The 19,058-nt window shown below is 36.2% G+C and overlaps 1 protein-coding gene across 5 annotated transcripts in view; it reads left to right on the top strand.

Moving 5' to 3' along the window:
* The first annotated feature begins 157 nt into the window (after positions 1-157).
* CLHC1 (clathrin heavy chain linker domain containing 1) overlaps positions 158-19,058 on the top strand; it is a 33,119-nt gene continuing 14,218 nt past the window's right edge. For 2 of the 5 annotated variants that reach the window (XM_074341151.1, XM_010951865.3), the window contains exons 1-8: positions 158-274; positions 5,290-5,549; positions 8,813-9,000; positions 11,399-11,532; positions 14,083-14,284; positions 14,393-14,505; positions 15,015-15,099; positions 16,454-16,560. In XM_074341151.1, coding sequence (XP_074197252.1) covers positions 5,373-5,549; positions 8,813-9,000; positions 11,399-11,532; positions 14,083-14,284; positions 14,393-14,505; positions 15,015-15,099; positions 16,454-16,560 — 1,006 coding nt within the window. In that variant the 5' untranslated portion in view covers positions 158-274; positions 5,290-5,372. Of the gene's footprint in view, positions 275-334; positions 502-5,289; positions 5,550-8,764; positions 9,001-11,398; positions 11,533-11,636; positions 14,285-14,392; positions 14,506-15,014; positions 15,100-16,453; positions 16,561-19,058 lie in introns of those variants that run through there. The other 3 variants (XM_010951864.3, XM_074341152.1, XM_074341153.1) reach the window with 3 other exon arrangements.

Genomic DNA, 19,058 nt, shown 5'->3' with positions numbered 1-19,058 from the left:
ACGCTCTCGAAATAATAGATTTAAACAACTTAAAAATGTCTTTAAAAGGCTTTTCCCATGCAGTTGACGTGGCTAAGAGGGTCTTTCAGAGGGGGTGGGGTTGAAGGGGCCTCATTGAGGAACCGGGAGGAAACAGAAGTGTCTTCTGGGAACTGTAGTTTTCCGCTGCTTTCTTCTCGCTCGGACTACTTGTCCCAAGATGCAGTTCCACACCCCCGGGCTCCCTAGTTACCGTCGCCTAGCTCTGGAGTCGGGGTTTGGAGGAAGATTAAAGGTGAGGAGTGAGCAAGGGTGAAGCGCCGTGATGGTTTCGGGAAGACGGAATTGGGTGGCAAATGAGTAGGAAGGAAAGTTAAGAAGCTGGAGAAGGCTGGGGGAACGAAAGTGTCTTTCACCCACGTAGAGGCGTTGAGGGAAGGAGGGTCAACCATCTACCACCACACGCTCCGTGGGCCTTCAAAAGAAGGGCTTTCCTGTGGCCAGCTCCAGGTCAGCTGAGAAGTAGGTCTTCAAAACCTTACGTCCATCCTTTTCTCGCACTGTGGCTCCTCCCCGCCTTCAACCCCCAGGGCTCTCCTAGTCTAAGGAGAGTTCTGTCTGGTGTGTCACTACGTGGTGTGGAACGGTTTAATGTGCTGAAAGTCTCAGTAGTTTTCAAATTGTCAAATGAAGCCGTATGGGAAAGAAACCCGCAGAATGGTTATTTAGTGTAGAATTTCCAAGTTTGGACGTTGGAGTGGGGGTGAAGGTCTTAAGGGAAGTTTTAGGAGTCTGTGTAGGGCGCTCTCCCAGAAGGCGGGCCAGTCAGCGAGTTGCACCCTTCCTCTGGCCTTTCTCCACTGCTCAAATCCTTATGTGTGCCTTCCTAATATATTTTCTATCTCTCTGTGCCCTCCCCTAGGCATCCCCATTCCCAAATTCAGGCCCCCCTTAAATTTCTCTGTCCCCAGTTGTCTTTCCTAACCCACCTCCAAAATATTGTAGAAAATAAAAACTATTATGTCATTATTCTACTTCACCTTTCAAATAACATCCAAATTCTTTGGTATGGTATTCAGCCTCTGCCTCTCTTAACAGCCTAATCTGCTAAATCCGTTACTATCTTTACACTTTGATAACGTTGAGCTAATTGAAGTTCCTTTCATGCTTTGGCATTTCTTCTCCCTGGAACACTCTTTGTCCCATAGTCTGCTAACTACTCTCCACCTTTACAACGAAACTCCTTGAAAGAGTTGTCTTTTCTCGTTGTCTCCATTTGTTATCCTTCCATTGACTTAACCCACTCACATCAAGCTTTTGCCCTCATCATCACAGTGGAACAGCTCTTGCAGTTACTAATCACCTCCATGTAGCTGAGTTCAGTGGTCATTTAATCTTATTTGATCTGTTAGCAGTTTTTGACACAGGTGATCTTTCCTTCCTTCTTTGAAACTTTCTTCACCTAAGTTCCATTTCCCTTCTTCTGTCTCCCTGGACATTCTTTTCCAGGCTCTGTTGTTGCTTTCTCCTTATCTACCAGACCCCTAAACTTTGGAATGCCCCCAAGGCCGAGTCCTTGGACCTCTGCTTTATTTACATTTCCCAGGTCGTTTTCCATTCTGTGTCGTAACTTTTAAATATCATTTATATGCTTACCCCTCACTGAGACTTACCCCTCACTGAGACTACTCACCTGAACTCCAGCTTCACATATCTGGCTATCTACACAGCATCTCTAGTAGGCAGCCCCAAACTCCTTATCTTATGAAATTGCTCTTCCCACCTCATAAATGGCAATTCTCATCTTTTCACTCGCTGAGGCTAAAAACTTCATGGTCATCCTTGACTGTTCTCTTATACCCACATCTAATTCCTCAGCAAATCTTCTTGGTTTTATTTTCGGCATATATGTAGAACACTTCCCACCATCTCTGCTGTTACCTGTCTGATTCAAGCCACCATTATCTTTTGCCTGGACTATTGTGATAGTTCTTTCAACTTTGACCCTTGTCTGCACAGAACAGCAAGAGCAATTCTTTGAAAATGTAAGTCAGTTGTCATTCTTCTGCCCACCGCCCTCCAATGGCTTCTCATCTCACTCAAGAGTCAAGCCCAAGTTCCTATAAGCAAGGCCTGTCAGTCCCACACTGGAATGACTGGAAGCCCCAATCCAGCTCCTTGCTTCTCTTGCTCAGTCTGCCTAGAGAAGGAGGTCTTGCTCAGTCTGCCCAGAGAAAGAGGCACCCTTTTCTAAACTGCACAAAGGTGTCCCATGGGCTGGTAATGGTCCTGCCTTCAAGGCACTATATTCTACATGACCTGGCGGCTACTTCTCTGACCTCATCTTTCTTCTCTCCTTTTCTCATTCTGTTCTAGTAACCTTCTTGCTGTTCTCCAGATGTGCCTTCCTGCCTTGAGGCCTTTGGACTTGCAGCTCTGCCTACCTCAGCCGCTCTTCTCCCAGGGATCTACATTACCTGCGTTTTTCAGATTTCTGAAATGTCACCTTATCAGTGAGGGCTTTCCTCTTTTCTGACTTAATGCATTATATAAAATGGCACCCTCCCACCTTCCTTACTCTCTATCCCCCTTTCCTTGTTTTATTTTTCTGTGTACAACTTACCCCCATCTGTTATACTATATTTTTATTTGTGTGTCTTCTGTCTCATTACTTGAATGTAACCTCTGGGAGGTTAGGGACTTTGTTTTGTTCAGTGCTATATCTCTAGTGCCTGGAGTAGTGGCAAACACACAGTAGTTCTCCACCTTCCTCCCCCCAAACATTTATTGAATAAACAAATGCAGCACAACTTAAGCATTGTCCTGGATGTTATTCCATTAGGTATTTTCCTTGATGTTCCCCTGCCCTCTCCTACAGACTGGAGTCTCCGCTGGGCTTTTGTAGCCCATTGTGCCCACCCGTCACACTGCTTTCTCTGCTTTGTAGCAGTGGTTCATTCAGCTAGACCCAGTACTTGACTGGGAACCCTTTTGACGTGTTTTCTCTGTGTCCCTCAGTGTCTGATATGAATGAGTAAGTGAAAGGTCATATGAGTTGGTTTTGTAACTCAGTGGCATTCTATAGATGCTGAAGAACAATCACTTTAGCTATGTTCTGGTTTGAGGACACAAGTCATGTCTTTGAGCAGGCCAGGTTATTGCTCAGAGACTATTGATTATTAAGCTTTTTTTTTTTCCCGAGTATGTAGTCTGCTAGATACTGTATTATGCACTGGAATGCATATGGGTGGGGAAGGATAACGGGGAATGAGAACAATTTGGTTCTGATCTTATCAAACTTACCACCGTCTGGGAGAGACAAAGTATATAAATAGAATTTTGAGTGATAGTACCGTGATAGAGAAGGTGCACAGTGCATGGGAGAACATGGCAGTGGTACTTGATCAAGTTTAAGGGAATCCAGGGCAGCTTTTCCTGGAGCTGATAGGCCGAGATATGAAAAATGAGTAAAAGCCAAGTGAATGAAAGTGGTAGCACCATGTGTATCTTGTGGTGGAGGAGAGTGGTGAAGTTGCAGGAAGGAAATGCTGGGATGTGGAGAGAATTATGCAAGACCCTCAGGCAAAAGAGCAAGTTCATGGGAGTGGATGGGGGTTAGGAGGAGGACAGGGTCATGAAAAGACTAGATTTGGTCAGAGAGAATAAGAATCCCTGGTTCCTATAGGGCAACCATAGAGTAAGTAAAGGAACTTGGATTTTATCCTAAGGGTAGGAGGAAGACACTGGTGTTCATATGTGACCACTCACTCCCCAGTGATCACATCCATTCCTTCCTCCTTTGATTTTTATCTTTTACTATCTGATATTACAGTGTTTATTTATAGTCTGTCTCCCCTACTAGACTGTAAGCTCCAAGGACCCAGGACTTTATCTTATTTATTGCTGAATCTCTAACTATAAAACAATGCCTGGCACTTAGTGGACACTCATTAAATATTGGTTGAATGAATGAATAAAGGAACTGATTTCTTATTTGGGAAAGCTGTTGATCCATCTACGGATTATTACCTGGTTAGAACTACTTTATGTTTATTCATAAACTGATCTTTCATTACCCAGTTCATCAACATAAAGATAAATAAGGTCTTTTAAACTTTGAAATTATTTTGATGTCTCCCTCCTCCTATATATAGCCTATGGGTAATATTTATAGGTCATATATGTTATTTCAGATAACCAGATATCAATCATATTGCCAAAACATGGTAAAATTGATTTAGACCTTTATTCATCACAGTGTTACTTTTAATAGTGAAAATGTCCAACTTTGGTGAATGGTTAAATTATGGTCTATTATACTATGAAATACTGTGCAATCATTAGAAGTCATGTTTTTGAAAACTATTTAACAACATGGAAAAGTGCTTTTAATAGTAAGTGGGAAAAATTAAGATGCAAAACTGAGTATAGAGTGTGATGCTAATTTTTATAATTATAAAAATTGGAAGGAAATACACCAAAATATTAAAGTCATTGTCTTTGGGTGGTAGGATTCTAGATTATCTTTCATTGATTTTCTTTGGTTTATATTTTCTAAATTTTATACCATGTGAGGAGAGTGGGGAGAGTTAAACCGTCTTGCCTTACCAGGCATTTTTAAGCAAATCATGGGTTCTGTTTGATGCTAATGTGAATAGATCTCAGGATCCGACTTCTGTATCCAACTCTAATTGGACTGTGATTCTTTACTAAAAGAGCAGTGAAAGGTAGCTGTTTGAAAACCACACTCAGAAGGTACTGCTTGTTATCTTTGACATCATCGATGGATAGATTTTAACAGAAATCCTGACTTCTTACTTTTTTTTTTAGTACATTCTTATTAAAGGTAAGAATTATAATGAAGTTTATCATAAAAACAATGAATTATTTATAACTATTGTGTGTTAGATAACTGTGACTGGACCAGGAGGTACATGGATGGAGAAATATTTGACCTTGTTTATGACATCAGGAGGCTTCCAAACTAGTTTTCCCACATGAAATATACAAAATGGTAATAAACTTCTGTTAGAAAGTGTTGAAAAGTATAAGAAACCATTAGATCATGTGATACATCTGCTTGTTTAGCAAGAAAAGAACTCTTTATGGACTCGTATTTGGTATTTCTCTCCCAGAGGTGTAGCACATGGCAGTAGAAGAGATCAGACCTTATATTTCGCAGGCTGAAATATTTATCTCAGAGATCCATGAGACACTTTTGTTTTCCTGAAACAAATACACATTTTTATATCAATATTTGACTCAATTTATTTTAAGCTTCAGATTAATTGTGGCCTTTTTTTCTTTTAGGCTTATCAAAATCTTAGGCATTGTTGCAGAAGCAAGTCAAGACCTAACTTTTCTCTGGTGAACAACTGTGCAGATTGTGACATATGTCGGTCCAAGAAATAAATAGACATGCAGTTCTTCCGCCTATCATGAGAAGAAGTGACAAGGATTTTTTGGAAAGGATGCAAAAATACATAATTACCGAAACCGAAAGAGTGGGCTGTAATGAGGAAGGACCTGCTGATGAATATTACATCATATACCGAAACGTTTTTGATAAGGTATCATAATACTCCTAAGACACTGGAGTTTTCATATTGTAGAAGTGGTCTGTCTTGATAACTGTGATTCCTGCTTGAGTAACACCACAGCTTGTTTGACTACATTCCATTTGTTAATTTTGAGAAGTTCATCCAATTTGTTAGACAGCGATAAACGGGGGGAATGCAATGCTGGATTTCTATTACTAGACAGTTAATAAGTGTTTCAGTTGTTTTTTAGCTTAAGTGCAGGCTATCAGTTTTTGAGCAACAACCTCTAACATCATTTTGACATTCCATCTCAAAATATTGTCTGGTTTGTCAGGAATGGGACTGTGAGCAGGAACCTGGTAGCTCCTAGTTATTTTGGAGTTGTTTGTGGTATCATTAATGTCTTGGTTTAGATTTGATCTAGTATATTAAATTGAGAAACAGAATCTTTTAAGTAATCTAGAAAATCTATCTTTTCAAACTGATATGTTGGCAGGTTAGATTCATTTTATAAGTTGTTATGAGTTATGATATGGCTTTGGTCTTTTAGTTATTAAGGAATGTATTAGATGAAGGTTTAAAGGCATTGTTTGTAGTGGGTTTTATAAGTATCAAGAATCATGCTGAGACTCTACTTGTGTGAAATCAGCAAAGGAAAGTATTATCACTGTTAACATGTTTATCTTTGCACGCCCAAATGCTGACACCTGTCAAAAGTTTTCTTACATGAAGAACTATCTGCTTTAAGTCAGTATAGTTAGTGGAAGAGGGTATATAGCTCCAGTGGTAGAGCGCAAGTTTAGTATGTGTGAGGTCCTGGGTTCAGTCCCCGGTACCTCCTCTAAGAATAAATAAATAAACCTACTTACCTCCTCCCACACATTATTTATTTAAAGAAATAAATTAACATAGTTATAATGAAGTAATTTTGGAGGAGGTATTGGTAAATTTAATTCTTAGAGAAAAGACATGGGATTAAATACAAGGTAATATCTATATCCATAATCCTTTTCTCTCTACCCTGCGAAATTTCTATTTGGACTATTTGTACATTGTACAGTTATAAATTGTACATTTGTACATTGCAAAGAGTTCTGTTCTTCAGGACTGAGAGGGGATCTGAAATAGAAATCATTTAGTGCTTAGAGAAACTTTTCTTCTAGCTTCTCAGAAGATAATCTGCCTTTCCGTTTTCATGTTATTCCAATACATTTGATTGTTAGCACACTATTAAAGACTGCCTTCTCTAATCTTCCTTCCCCCTTGGAAGGATCTAGTTGGGCAGAAGATGAAAGTATTAACTTGTATCTCTGAGTACTTAGAACCAGAGAACAAATACCAAATTTTGTTTAAAATCAAAGACAGAGGATTTGACCTGGAGAATAATGCCTGAATCAGAGTAAGGAGACCTGAGACTCATATAACGAGAGTTGAGGGTTGCAGAGAAAGCCGAGGACTTAGTAAGCACAGAAGACCAAAGCTAGGAAAAATGAGCTTCTATAGAAATGAATTATGTGAATTATGGAGGCAGCTGGGCTCTGGAATGTGGCTGGCCTTTTGTGTTCCTGGCAGTGTGTTGTACAAATAGTGTAGATCCATATATAGGAATGGGGGTATTTAATGGAAGCCTTAATACAAGATTCTGAAATTTGAATGCTGGCAGAAGCCAGGAAGGTCACAGAAAAGAGTTAAGTGGACTGGCTTAAGGAATAAGGAATCATGGAGACTGTGGTAAAATGAAGAACCAATCCAGTCTAAACCTCCAGCTGATTATTGTCATTAAGGAATAGGGGTTTCACGTTGGTAGATTTTTCACAGTCTTCAAGAAAAGCTGAAAATGGGGTTTGGGGTAAAATTTCCTGTTTTAAAATAACTTGTGGGTCAAGCAAAACTATTCTACCTCTGGCATACCAGTTTGCCTCCTTTACTTTAATGCATTTTCTATGCATTTTTTAAAGTTCCCATGGGTGTTCTTCTGAAATCTATTTCTTCTAGCAAACCCCTATGGGAGCTGATCATGGTGTCACTAAAAGTCTATTTTCTGTCTGTTAACATATCTGGGAGTTGTCTTGGATTGTTGCAGCATTTCATAGAGGCTTGTGGAATGGAGGATGGTTGGGAGCAGTGAGGTGTTTAATTTGGAAGACCACAGATTAATAGTCTCTATTTTATTGAAAGTTCTTGGATAGCAGTCCTGATTTGGGTAGATAGGTAGTATGGTCAACAAGACAACCACTATCTCCCGCTCAAGTATCCTCTCCTGGTACTTGCTATTGATCAGTTATCTCATACCATTTCTTGATACACCAGATGTCCTCTTGGATAACTTTTTTCTAGGTATTGTTTAGCTAACACAAAACCAGTGGGGGATACCAGAGACTGGACGTGTGGCAGGGGTAGAGAGCATAACTGTATCTTTCAGAGAAAATTGAGGATTGATCATATCTATTCCCTATAAGCATCAATCCCTTCTGAAATTCTCATGAGCAGAATTTGGAAACTATAAATTATTTATGACTTTTTTGTTTTTTAACTTCTTTAAAATATTTCTTAATTATTTTTTCTATGGGTAATGCATATACAAGATTAACAACAACAACAAAAAAGAAAGAAACGAAAGAAAAAAAGGAAAAAAAAACAATAAAGAAGAGTTTATAGTGGAAAGTTAAATCTTTCTCATTTTGGACCCTACTTAACCTTTCCTTCTCTGCAGGTTTCTGTTTTCTCCCATTATCCTTCCAGAGTTATTATGTACTTAATTACCATTGTAAACCATGCATGTTTAGTGTGAGAGGTTTTCAACAATTGTACTTGACGTCTTGGGAATGGAGATGCAGTTTGGTGTTTGAGAGTATTGATCAGCCAGTAGGAGCAGATAGATTAGAAAAACAGGGAGGAGGTGAAGAGAGTCTAGGATTTTAAGGTCTGAGTGAAGTCAGAGACTAGTAATTATGTTTGATATGTAATTATATTTAAGAGACCAAGAATCAGATAGTTAGACCTGGTATTGGTTTTAACTGACATCATATATGTGTTCATACTAAGTAGAGCAAAGATATGTTTTTTTCTGTCTCATATTTAAGCTCACAGAATTATGATTCACAAAGAGCACTTTTTCAGTAATGATTGTCTTTAACATGCAGTCATTTTGCATATAAGTGCAAGATCGAATTTGTAAAATTTTTGATTTCTAATTGCCTATCATGTTTCATTTAAAAATAATCTATAATGCTTTTGATCCATAGTCTTCTAGAAAAAAATTCAGTACCAAAGGCAGATAAATCATATTTCAGGTAATAGAGTATGTTACTGCATACAAATCCATTCTTACTTCAATCAAAAAAGAATACGATACCTTTATTGAGACAATAAAGAAAGGCCAAAGAGCTGCATTTCATCTTCATGGAAAACTTAAAGCTTTGGCAGGAGAGCCCACAACACTGGTATACTACAGGAAAAGAATAATCCAACTTCAAGCAAAGTAAGTATATTAGTAAGTAGTGCCAAAGACGATGTTGTTATTTGGCTATATTAACTAGCCATTATAACTATAACCAGTCGTTCTCAGTCTTTCTGAATTTCAATTTTCTTTTAAAGCCATGTTTTTATGTTACCCTTCCTACCAACTTGAAATTACTATATTTTTTACTTATTAAAAGTAAAAAATATTAATTCTGTTTGAGAATTTTATAATCTCTCAGGATAATTAGAGGCACATTGTGGTATCATAAAATGAGGGGTGCAGATAATTGGTCCAGGTAATTTCTTGTATGGAAGCTTTAATAGTACAATTTCATGATTACTACCTGAATTAGAGCACTTAACCCTGTGATGCACAAAGGTAAGTAACCTACTGGGAGAGGATAAAATCTTCATTTTTGTCAAGTAGTCTCAGATTTTCAGTGTTCCATTTGGGCAATGATGGGTAGCTTATTCTTATAGATAATTTCAAGTCAACTTGGAAAATTACATGAAGTTTGTCCTTCATTTCTGGTAATATGGCTGGCTAGATATTGGGATAGATCTTCCTATTGGGCAAAATGCTGCGTAAAGTATTTTTAAACATTTTTTTCAAAAGCAACAGGAAGCTGTCAAGATAGTAAGAGATTATCAGGGCAAAATCATAACAGAAGACAAAAGGTAAGAGGAGCACTAAGGCTTCTTAGGCCCTGAGAGCATTTATTAATAATGATGACCACAAGCTTTAGTTTTTACTGTGGCACAGGGGAACAAAAGACAGAGCCCAGGGCCTGTCTGCCCAAGCGGTACAGTCTACTGGGAAATCCTTCCCATATAAAGCTGGGATGATAAAGGGCTACATCCTTGAAGAGTGAACCAGTGGTAAACTGCTCCACCCGTGGGAACTGCATAGAATATTGCCGTCTGCTCAGCAGACTGCTAACTGGTATGGGGCTTACTTTGGGGGTGATGAAATGTTTTGAAACTAGAAATGATAGTGGTGGCACAACTCTTCGAATGCACTAAAATTCACTGAATTACATACTTTACAAGAGTGAATTTTAAGGCATAAAAAAAGATAGAGGATAGAGTGAGAAGGTTATGTTATGTCCAGTCACAACTCAAAGAGAAGAGAATATGGGACAAAGACAATATTTGAAGAGAAAATGGCTGAGAATTTTCTAGAACTGGTGAATGTTATCAATTCACAGATTCGAGAAGACCAAGACTCCCATTGTAAATAATAAGACATACTCAACTAGATTTATTGCATTGAAATTTCAAAGATAAAAGATCATAAAGGTAGTTATAGAGAAGAGGAACAATTAGATACCTTCTCATTTGTGTTGCAACATGTATTAGAGCTTAATTCCTTTTTATGGCTGAATAATAGTCCATTAATATGCCAAAAGCCCTATAATATTAATGTATCTAACCCTCCCTGAGCCAACATATTGGTGATAAACTAGGAAGCAAATTTCAAATAATACTTAAAAGAAGTTTATATCTAACTTCTTGACCTTTAAGATCCCCATTTCTGGATGAACTCAGTTTTATCTCAAAGAACTACTACCATTCCTCTAGCTCTAGGATCAAAATTACTATAGTAGGCTGAATACTATAGTAGGCCACCAAAGATACCAAGTTTTAATCCTGGAAACCTAGAAATGTTACTTTATGTGGAAAAAAATCTTTGCAGATGTGATTTTATTAAGAATCTTGAGTTAGGGAGGTTATCCTAGACTATCCATGTGGGCCCTAAATACCATCACAAGGTAGAGGGGGCACTGATGCAGGCAAAAAGGATGAAGGCATTGTGACCTCGGAGGCAGAAATTGAAGTGATGCAGCCACAGAAGACCAGCAGCCCCCAGAAGCTGAAAGAGGCAAGGAACAGATTCTCCCCTAGAGCTTCTAGAGGAAGCATGGCCCTGAAAATACAAATTTTGACCCAGGATACTAATTTTGGGCTTCTGCCCTCCAGAACTGTGAAAGAACAAATTTCTTCAAAAATAAAATTTTTTAAGCCACCAAGTTTGTGGTAATTTGTTATTGCAGCCGCAGAAAACTAATACAATTACTTATGAAATAATTTTTAAATTGCAAAGGTGATTTTCAACTAAAGGGAATAGACATTGTACTTTATGGCCAGATTATTATGTTTAGCACTTATAAGTTTCTAATAAGGTTACAAATCATAGCATAAGTTTTTTTTGATGCTTTGAAAGAAAATTGTTCCTCACTTGTGAAGTTTGTTAACTTTTTCTGGGCATTGTTTTGTAAATTTCCACCTAAGTCCATAATCGTACAAATGATAATTAGCCAAAATAAAGAGATAATTTAACCTATTTTATGTTAAATCATTTGATTAAGTAATCAAATTAGTTGAAAGAAACATTAAAAAGCCTTTCTGTTTTTCAGGCTGAAGCTTATTGAAAATAATTCCTCAAAGATTCAATTGCAAATAGACAAAATGAAACAACATAGGGTGGAGTATGACATGAAAGAAGTACAATATTGTACTTTCTCAAAAAATCCTTCACAACCTATTCCAGGTACAGTATTTTGTTTAAAGTATTTGAGAGAAATTCCAACTGCTTCCAGTTACTACCTATTACACAAATTAATATATACATGCTACCATGTTTATATCTTACAGATGTACCAGGACTTTAGCCAGACTTTACAAACAACATTAGCACGGCCTCTTAGATACATACAAGGGAATGAGAAAACTTAAACATCCCTAAAAGATTAAAAGAGTTTTACTCTGGCTGGATTGTATAAAGTATAATACATAGCTTTTAAAGTATATGGTTCCTACATCAACCTCAGCATTACCTGAGAACCTGTTAAAAATGCAAATTTTTTGGTCCCACTGCAGATTTACAATGTCAGAAACTCCACGGATGGGAGTTGGGGTTGGGTGGTGTGGAGCCCAACAGTCAGTGTTTTAACAGGTTCTCCAGGTTATTCTGATGTACTTTAAAGTTTGAGAACCCATAGCATTATATGTGAAAAAATTGTGGTATATTAAGTTCTAGTGAATATTGTTGGTTCACATTGATGTCAGCGTTCACTGGTTCCTCAACTTCAGCTAAGCCATATGTTAAGAAATTGGGATATGTCCTGGAATTCATCCAGGATATTGCATAATTTGTATGATGAACGGATGGAGGAATTTCATATATGCATCCTGAAGAAAAGAAAGATTTTGACAATAGATAACTGCACTTAGAACTTTTAAGGATTCCAACTAGTATTTATCCAAATGCAGAATCAATAGGTGGAAATTTTAGGAAGTCAGATTTGATTTCAATGGAAGAAACTATGTCTTGAGATAATAAGCTACTCCTTACTAGAGGATTTTAACAGAGGTTAGATGATCATCCTTTGTTTGGTGGAAGCAGGGACTTGATTCACTTCAAATACAAAATTATGACTAGCAAACTACAAGATACATATGAGTAAGTACAGAATAACTGACAAATTGATTACATGCTAAGAGGATTCAGGGTAAGGGAATGATTAAAATTGAGTAGGATTAATCCTGGGGGTTTCTGGGAGAGAATTTTGAGGTATGCTTTTAAAGGCAACAACTAGCCTGAGTGAGAAGAGAAGTAATTTGAAGTGTGTGTGTATGTGTGTGTTGTTATGAATAAAGAATAGAGGGGACAGTGAAAGAGGGAGAGGACTGAAGATTTGGCAGGCATTTATAAACTTTGCATAGGAGAGAATAAACAGATTACCCTGGGGTTAGCTGTAGTAGATTAGTGGAAGACTGGATTAGTGAAAAATCATTGGACAGAAATCCTGAATTGTCAGGCAGAAGTTCTTGATGTTATTGAGAAACAGCAATATTTAGAGGTTTGCAAGGTGAGGTGATTAGGTCATTAAATTTTTTTTTTCTTAAGATTCTAAGTTTTAGACAATCAGTCTTCATGAAGTTTTCATTGATGATTTGTTTAAAACTACCAGCCATTTAGAAATGTATGCTATACAACTTAATAACAAAAAAACAAACAACCCAATCGAAAAATGAGCAGAGGGCCTAAACAAGCAATTCTCCAATGAAGACATACAAATGGCCAATAGCACATGAAAAAATGCTCAATATCACTATCAGAGAAATGCAAATCAAAACCTCACACCAGTCAGAATGGCCATCATTCAAAAGTACACAAATGATAAATGCTGGAGAGGCTGTGGAGAAAAGGGAACCCTCCTACATTGTAGTTTGGTGTGGCCATTATGGAAAAACAGTATGGAAATTCCTCAAAAAACTGAAAATAGACTTGCTATATAATCCAGCAATCCCACTTCTGAGTATATATCCAGATGGAACTCTAATTCAAAAAGATACATGCACTCCACTGTTCATAGCAGCACTATATACAATAACCAAGACATGGAAGCAACCTAAATGTCCATTGACATGACTGGATAAAGAAGTTGTGGTATATTTCTACAGTGGAATACCACTCGGCCATAAAAAGAATAAAATAATGCCATTTGCAGCAATGTGGATGGACCTGGAGATCGTCATTCTAAGTGAACTAAGCCAGAAAGTGAAAGAAAAAATTACCGTATGATATCACTCATATATGAAATCTAAGGAAAAAAAGGACACTATGAACTCATCTACAAAACAGAAACAGACTCACAAACAGTAAACAATCTTATGGTTACCGGGGAAAAGAGTTGGGAAGGGATAAATTTGAGAGTTTGAGATTTACAAATGTTATCTACTATATATTAAAAATAGATTTAAAGAACAAATTTCTTCTGTTTAGCACAGGGAACTATATTTAGTATCTTGTAATAACCTTTAATGAAAATGAATATATGTATGTAGATGCATGACTGGGACATTGTGCTGTACACCAGAAATTGATGTATTGTAATTGACTGTACATCAATTTAAATAATTAAAAAAGGAAAAAAAGAAATGTATGCTAATTCTGTTTATGTCCCATAATCTACAAGTTCACGCTCCTATTTCTTAACATGGTGAACCATCTGACCTATTTGGCTAAGACTTACTGTTTGAGCGCAAGACTCCCATACATGGCTTGGCTTGTTTAATTTATTCTCTTTTCCAATAGGCATGACTCTCGAAGAATCTGTCAATTTAGCTGCTCTCACTAAACACTTGAAACTTCTGGAAGACAAATATGCAGAAATTAAACACATTATGTCAGAAAAATATGTACCAGCTCAAAGGAAGGCAGATTTAGATGAGGAAATGATTGCGGTATTAAAACGGCGAGATCTAGCAGAAAATCTGAACAAAGAATTACAGTTTCGGTATAAAAGTTGAATATATATTTTTAAAGTTTGAAGCTTTTATTTGTTTATTCAAATAGTCCACTACTTGATCTTAGGTTTAGTATATTAATTTTTTTATCTTTATAGTCATCACAAACTGCAGATTATTTCACATGCACTTACTTCATGGTTAAAATCTGATATGAGCAGATCATTTCAAGACTTCGTGGAGGAAATTCAGAAAACTAAAGTTTTACATGGTAATTGATCTCTCTCTATTTTTTTTAGTTTATTTTTTGTTGTTTGTTTTGGGGGGTGGTAATTAGGTTTGTTTATTTTTTTAATGGAGGTACTAGGGCTTGAAACTGGACCTCTTGCATGCTAGGCATGCACTCTACCACTGAGCTGTATTTTTTAATTAATGCAGATAATGGAAAACTTTTTTTTTTACCCAGAAAGCTAAAAAGTGGGGACTTTTCCTAGGCTGAGTTTAAATAAAGGAAAAATGTATTTGCTTCTGTTAGGTCTCTGTTACCCTATGGGCTTCTTCCCTCAACAGCTGACAAACAATTGGTAAAGAGTAGACTTGCTGAACCAAAGAGAGAATAAGGAAGAAAGGGACAGGGAGGCCACTCAGGCCACTTAGGAAGAAGTTGGTGTTGTTAGAAACCATAGAATTTAGTTGTTGGTATTAAATATTTATATGTTTATTATTTTCTATTGATTGATAACCTTAAATATCATCTGGTGGTACTTTCAATATTTACAGGTGACCACAGCATTGTTGAGGAACTACTTGAGATTGACCCGGGCAAGGCCAAAGAAACTGAAATTTTGCTTTCCTGTACTGAAAGGTGAATATTTAAAAAGCTTTAATTTTCCTTGTTAAGATGTTATAAGATTTATTTAATATTTATTTAAATACTTATTAAGTGGTTAGCATTTATTTAGCATCTTTTTGAGCTGTAGTCTCTAGCTTTTTGTCTTTAAAATTCTACTTTAGTAGACCAATTAGAAAATAAAATAAAAATTAAAAAAAAATAGATCTTTGTTAAAAAAAATCAGATTGGTAGTCTATTGGTAGTCTCTCTAATTGGAGATTTTTCGTATGATATACGTAGATTGTAACATTTATTTAAGTTTTATTTATATTTTCCCTGTATTCTCTAACCATCAACCTGATGTTATAAAATGTTTTTGAGAATGTCTTCTTGAGTCAGATTATTCTAGCCAACTTAGTCCTTTTTTCCCCTCGTTATTTCCATCCTGTGACATGTTAAGAAGGCATATTTCTCCCTGAAACTTATTAAGTAATGTCTAGTGTATAGTAGAGGCTTAAAGAGATCTAAGATGCTCTTCTTTAAGAGGTTAATTCTCATAGGCTGTCAGCCAATATGTGATGAACATATGTAATATGTTTGGGGGGCACTCTAAAGCCTGTTATTTCCTTATGCTGTTTGCTTCTCTAAGTGCTAGCTTTAGACATGAGAGAAAAACCCTGGCTGAGGTTAAAAGTTTTATGTATTTTGCTTAATATTACTTAGGTATTTTTCTCCTCTGGGGTTCTATACTTACTTGCAACACTTTATAAATCCTGTTTGCTATAGTTTTATTAATTTTGAGATAAGGGCTGATTTGAAGACATTTTACCCTGAGAAGATAAGTCAAGGCTTAAGTTAAATATCATCTTTTCTTCTTGAGTTAGTCTCACAATCAGTTGGGAGTCTGATGCCTGGCAGAGCAACATAGGCTTCTGAGTACCGGGGAAACCTCTTGGTCTCCAACTTGGCAGCCTTTGTGTTTAGTTAATATTTCCTCTAGGCTGAGCCTCTATGCCCTTCTTTCCCATGATGCCCCTTTCCTTCTGGAGACTGTATAAGAGGGAAAAATCTGAGCTCGTTATACATTCACTTGAAGTTGTTTCTTCCCATTTTCTATGGTTTGCTCTAAGTACTGTAGGAATAAAGTGCAGGATCAGGTTCAAAGTCATTGCAGGCCAAAGTTTCATTCTGAGGCTACAAGAACAACAATATTAGGGAAGGAAGTGAAAGAATATCATACAGAGTGAATGACTCTAGTTACAGTTTATTAGAATTGCTTTTCTGTATTACTATGTTACTATGTTTAATCTGTATTAGACATTTCTAATCAATTTTCTTTCCTTTTTTATGTACTGTTATAATGTGTAATGAAATACAATGGCTGTAGGTTCGATGAATTAATCTCACTTGGTGAATATGAAAAGGCAGTTTATTTTGCAGCAAACAGCCCTAAAGGAATTCTTCAAAACACTGGGACAATGAATAAGCTTAAGGGTAAGCATTTCTCTCTGAACCTTATATATGTTTGCAAATTAAACTTTTTTTCCCTGATAGAATGGAACTAGGTCCCAGCCTTATCTCTACCATTTACAGTTTCTTCACCTGTGACATTAAGGGGTTTGATTAGGTTTTCAAGTATACGGGAAAGTATGGAGAAACATATATACATGCATAAATAACAGCATGTGCTCACTATCAAGATTTAATAAATATTAATATTTTGTCACATTTGCTCCACTTCATTTCAAAAACAGTTTTGTTGTAGTACATTGACATACCTATAACAAATTGTACATATTTAAGGTACACAGTTTGTTAAATTTTGACACATACATCCTCCAGAAACTCCCTTATTCTCCTCAGTGATCCCGCTTTCCCACTCTTCCCCACCCCTCTCACCTGTCTCCCATAGCTTCCCTCCAGTCCCCAGGCAACCACTAATCTGCTTTGTCACCATAGATTAGTCTGCATTTTCTAGAATTTTATATGAATGGAATCATGTAGTAGGTATTCTTTTTTGAATGACTTCTTGCACTTAGCATAATTATTTTTAAATTCATCCATGTTATTGCATCAATAGTTCATTCTTTTTTATTGCTGAGTAGTATTCTATTCTATGAATACAGATCCTTTATCAGATACAGGATTTACAAATACTTTCTCCCACTTTGTGGCTTATCTTTTTCATTCTCTTAACAGTATCTTTCTAAGAGTAGAAGTCTTTAATTTTGCTGAAATCTAATTTATGAATTCTTTTTCTTTTTTGGATTGAGATTTTAGTGTTGTACCTAAGAAATCTGTGCCTAATCTGATTTTTTCTAAATCTGTGCCTAAAAGATTTTTTCTCCTTTTTTTCCCCTAAGAATATTATAGTTTTAGTTTACATTTAAATCTATGACCCAGTTTGAGTTAATTTTTATATATGGTACAAGGTATGGGTCAAAGTTTATTTTTTTGCCTGTAGCTACCCAATTGTTCTAAGATTATTTATTTTTTTTAACTTTTTTTTATTGAGTTATAGTCATTTTACAATTTTGTGTCAAATTCCAGTGTAGAGTACAATTTTTTAGTTAATACGTGAACATACATATATTCATTGTCACATTTTTTTTCACTGTGAGCTACCACAAGATCTTGTGTATATTTCCCTGTGCTATACAATATAATCTTGTTTATCTATTCTGTGTATGCTTGTCAGTATCTACAAATTTTAAAATCCTAGTCTGTCTAAGTAATTTATTTAAAAAGACTTTCTCCACTGAATTGCCTTTGTACCTTTGTTGAAAATAAACAGTTGTTCATATATTGTAGGTCTACTCTGTTTTGATCTATAATATTCCATTGTATTATACTGTATTTTGTTTATCTACTCATCAGTTGATGGTCATTTGGGTTGTTTCCACTTTTTGGCTATTATGACATTTTCCATGACTTTTATTTTTTGAGGCTATCTTTAGCACAAGCCATGCTTTTAGCCATGAGCACTTGTGTACAAGTTTTTGTGTGGACATGTTTTTATTTCCCCTAGTAGATACCTGGGAGTAGAATTTTTGGGTTAAATAGTAAGTCAGGGTTAATACTTTGAGGAACTGCTAAACTATTTGCACCATTTTCCATTTCTACCACCAGTGTATAGGGCTCCAATTTCTCCACATCCTTACCAACACTTGTTAATGTCTATCTTTTTGAAAGTAGCTATTCTAATCTGTGTGAAGTGGTGTCTCATTATGGTTTTCATTTATGTGTCTCTAATGACTAACAATGTTGAGCATCTTTTCATGTGCCTATTGGTCATTTGTATATCTTTTTTGGAGAAATGTCTATTCTTTGCCCATTTGATAATTATATTATTTGTGTTTTAATTATTGAGTTGCAAGTGTTTTTTGTTTTTTTTTTTAATTCCAGATAAAATCAGGTAGATGATGTGTAAATATTTTCTTCCAGTCTGTGGTTTGTCTTTTCATTTTCTTGTTGGTGTTTTTTGAGACACAGAAGTTTTTAATTTTGATGAAGTCCCATTTACAAATCTTTTCTTTTATGATAGTGCTTTTATGGCACTTTTATGGCAGTATCTAAGAAATCTTTGTCTAATTTAAGATCCTATGTTTTCTTCTAGGAGTTTTATACATTTAGGTTTATGATCTACTTTGAGTTAATTTTTGTGTATGGTGTGAGGTAGGGGTCCAAATTCATTCTTTTGCATATGGATATCCAGTTTTCCCAGCACCATTTGTTGAAAAGACTTTTCTTTACCCATTAAATTGTTTTGGTCCCTTTTTAAGAAATCAGTTGACCTTAACTGTTTGAGGTTTATTTCTAGACTCTTAATTCTATTCTTTTGCTCTAGATGTCCGTTCTGTGCCATAATACTATCTTGATTACTATATCTTTGTAGTAAGTTTTTAAATTGGAAGTGTGATTCCATCTTTCTTTTGGTTAGTATTAGCATGCTATGTCTTTTTCTGTACTTTTACTTTAATCTATTTAATTTG

The sequence above is a fragment of the Camelus bactrianus genome, chromosome 15 (assembly GCF_048773025.1).
Source record: "Camelus bactrianus isolate YW-2024 breed Bactrian camel chromosome 15, ASM4877302v1, whole genome shotgun sequence".
Classification (NCBI taxonomy): Eukaryota; Metazoa; Chordata; class Mammalia; order Artiodactyla; family Camelidae; genus Camelus; species Camelus bactrianus.
The sequence above is the reverse complement of the archived record's forward strand: the minus strand, read 5'-3'. Positions and strand labels throughout refer to the sequence as shown.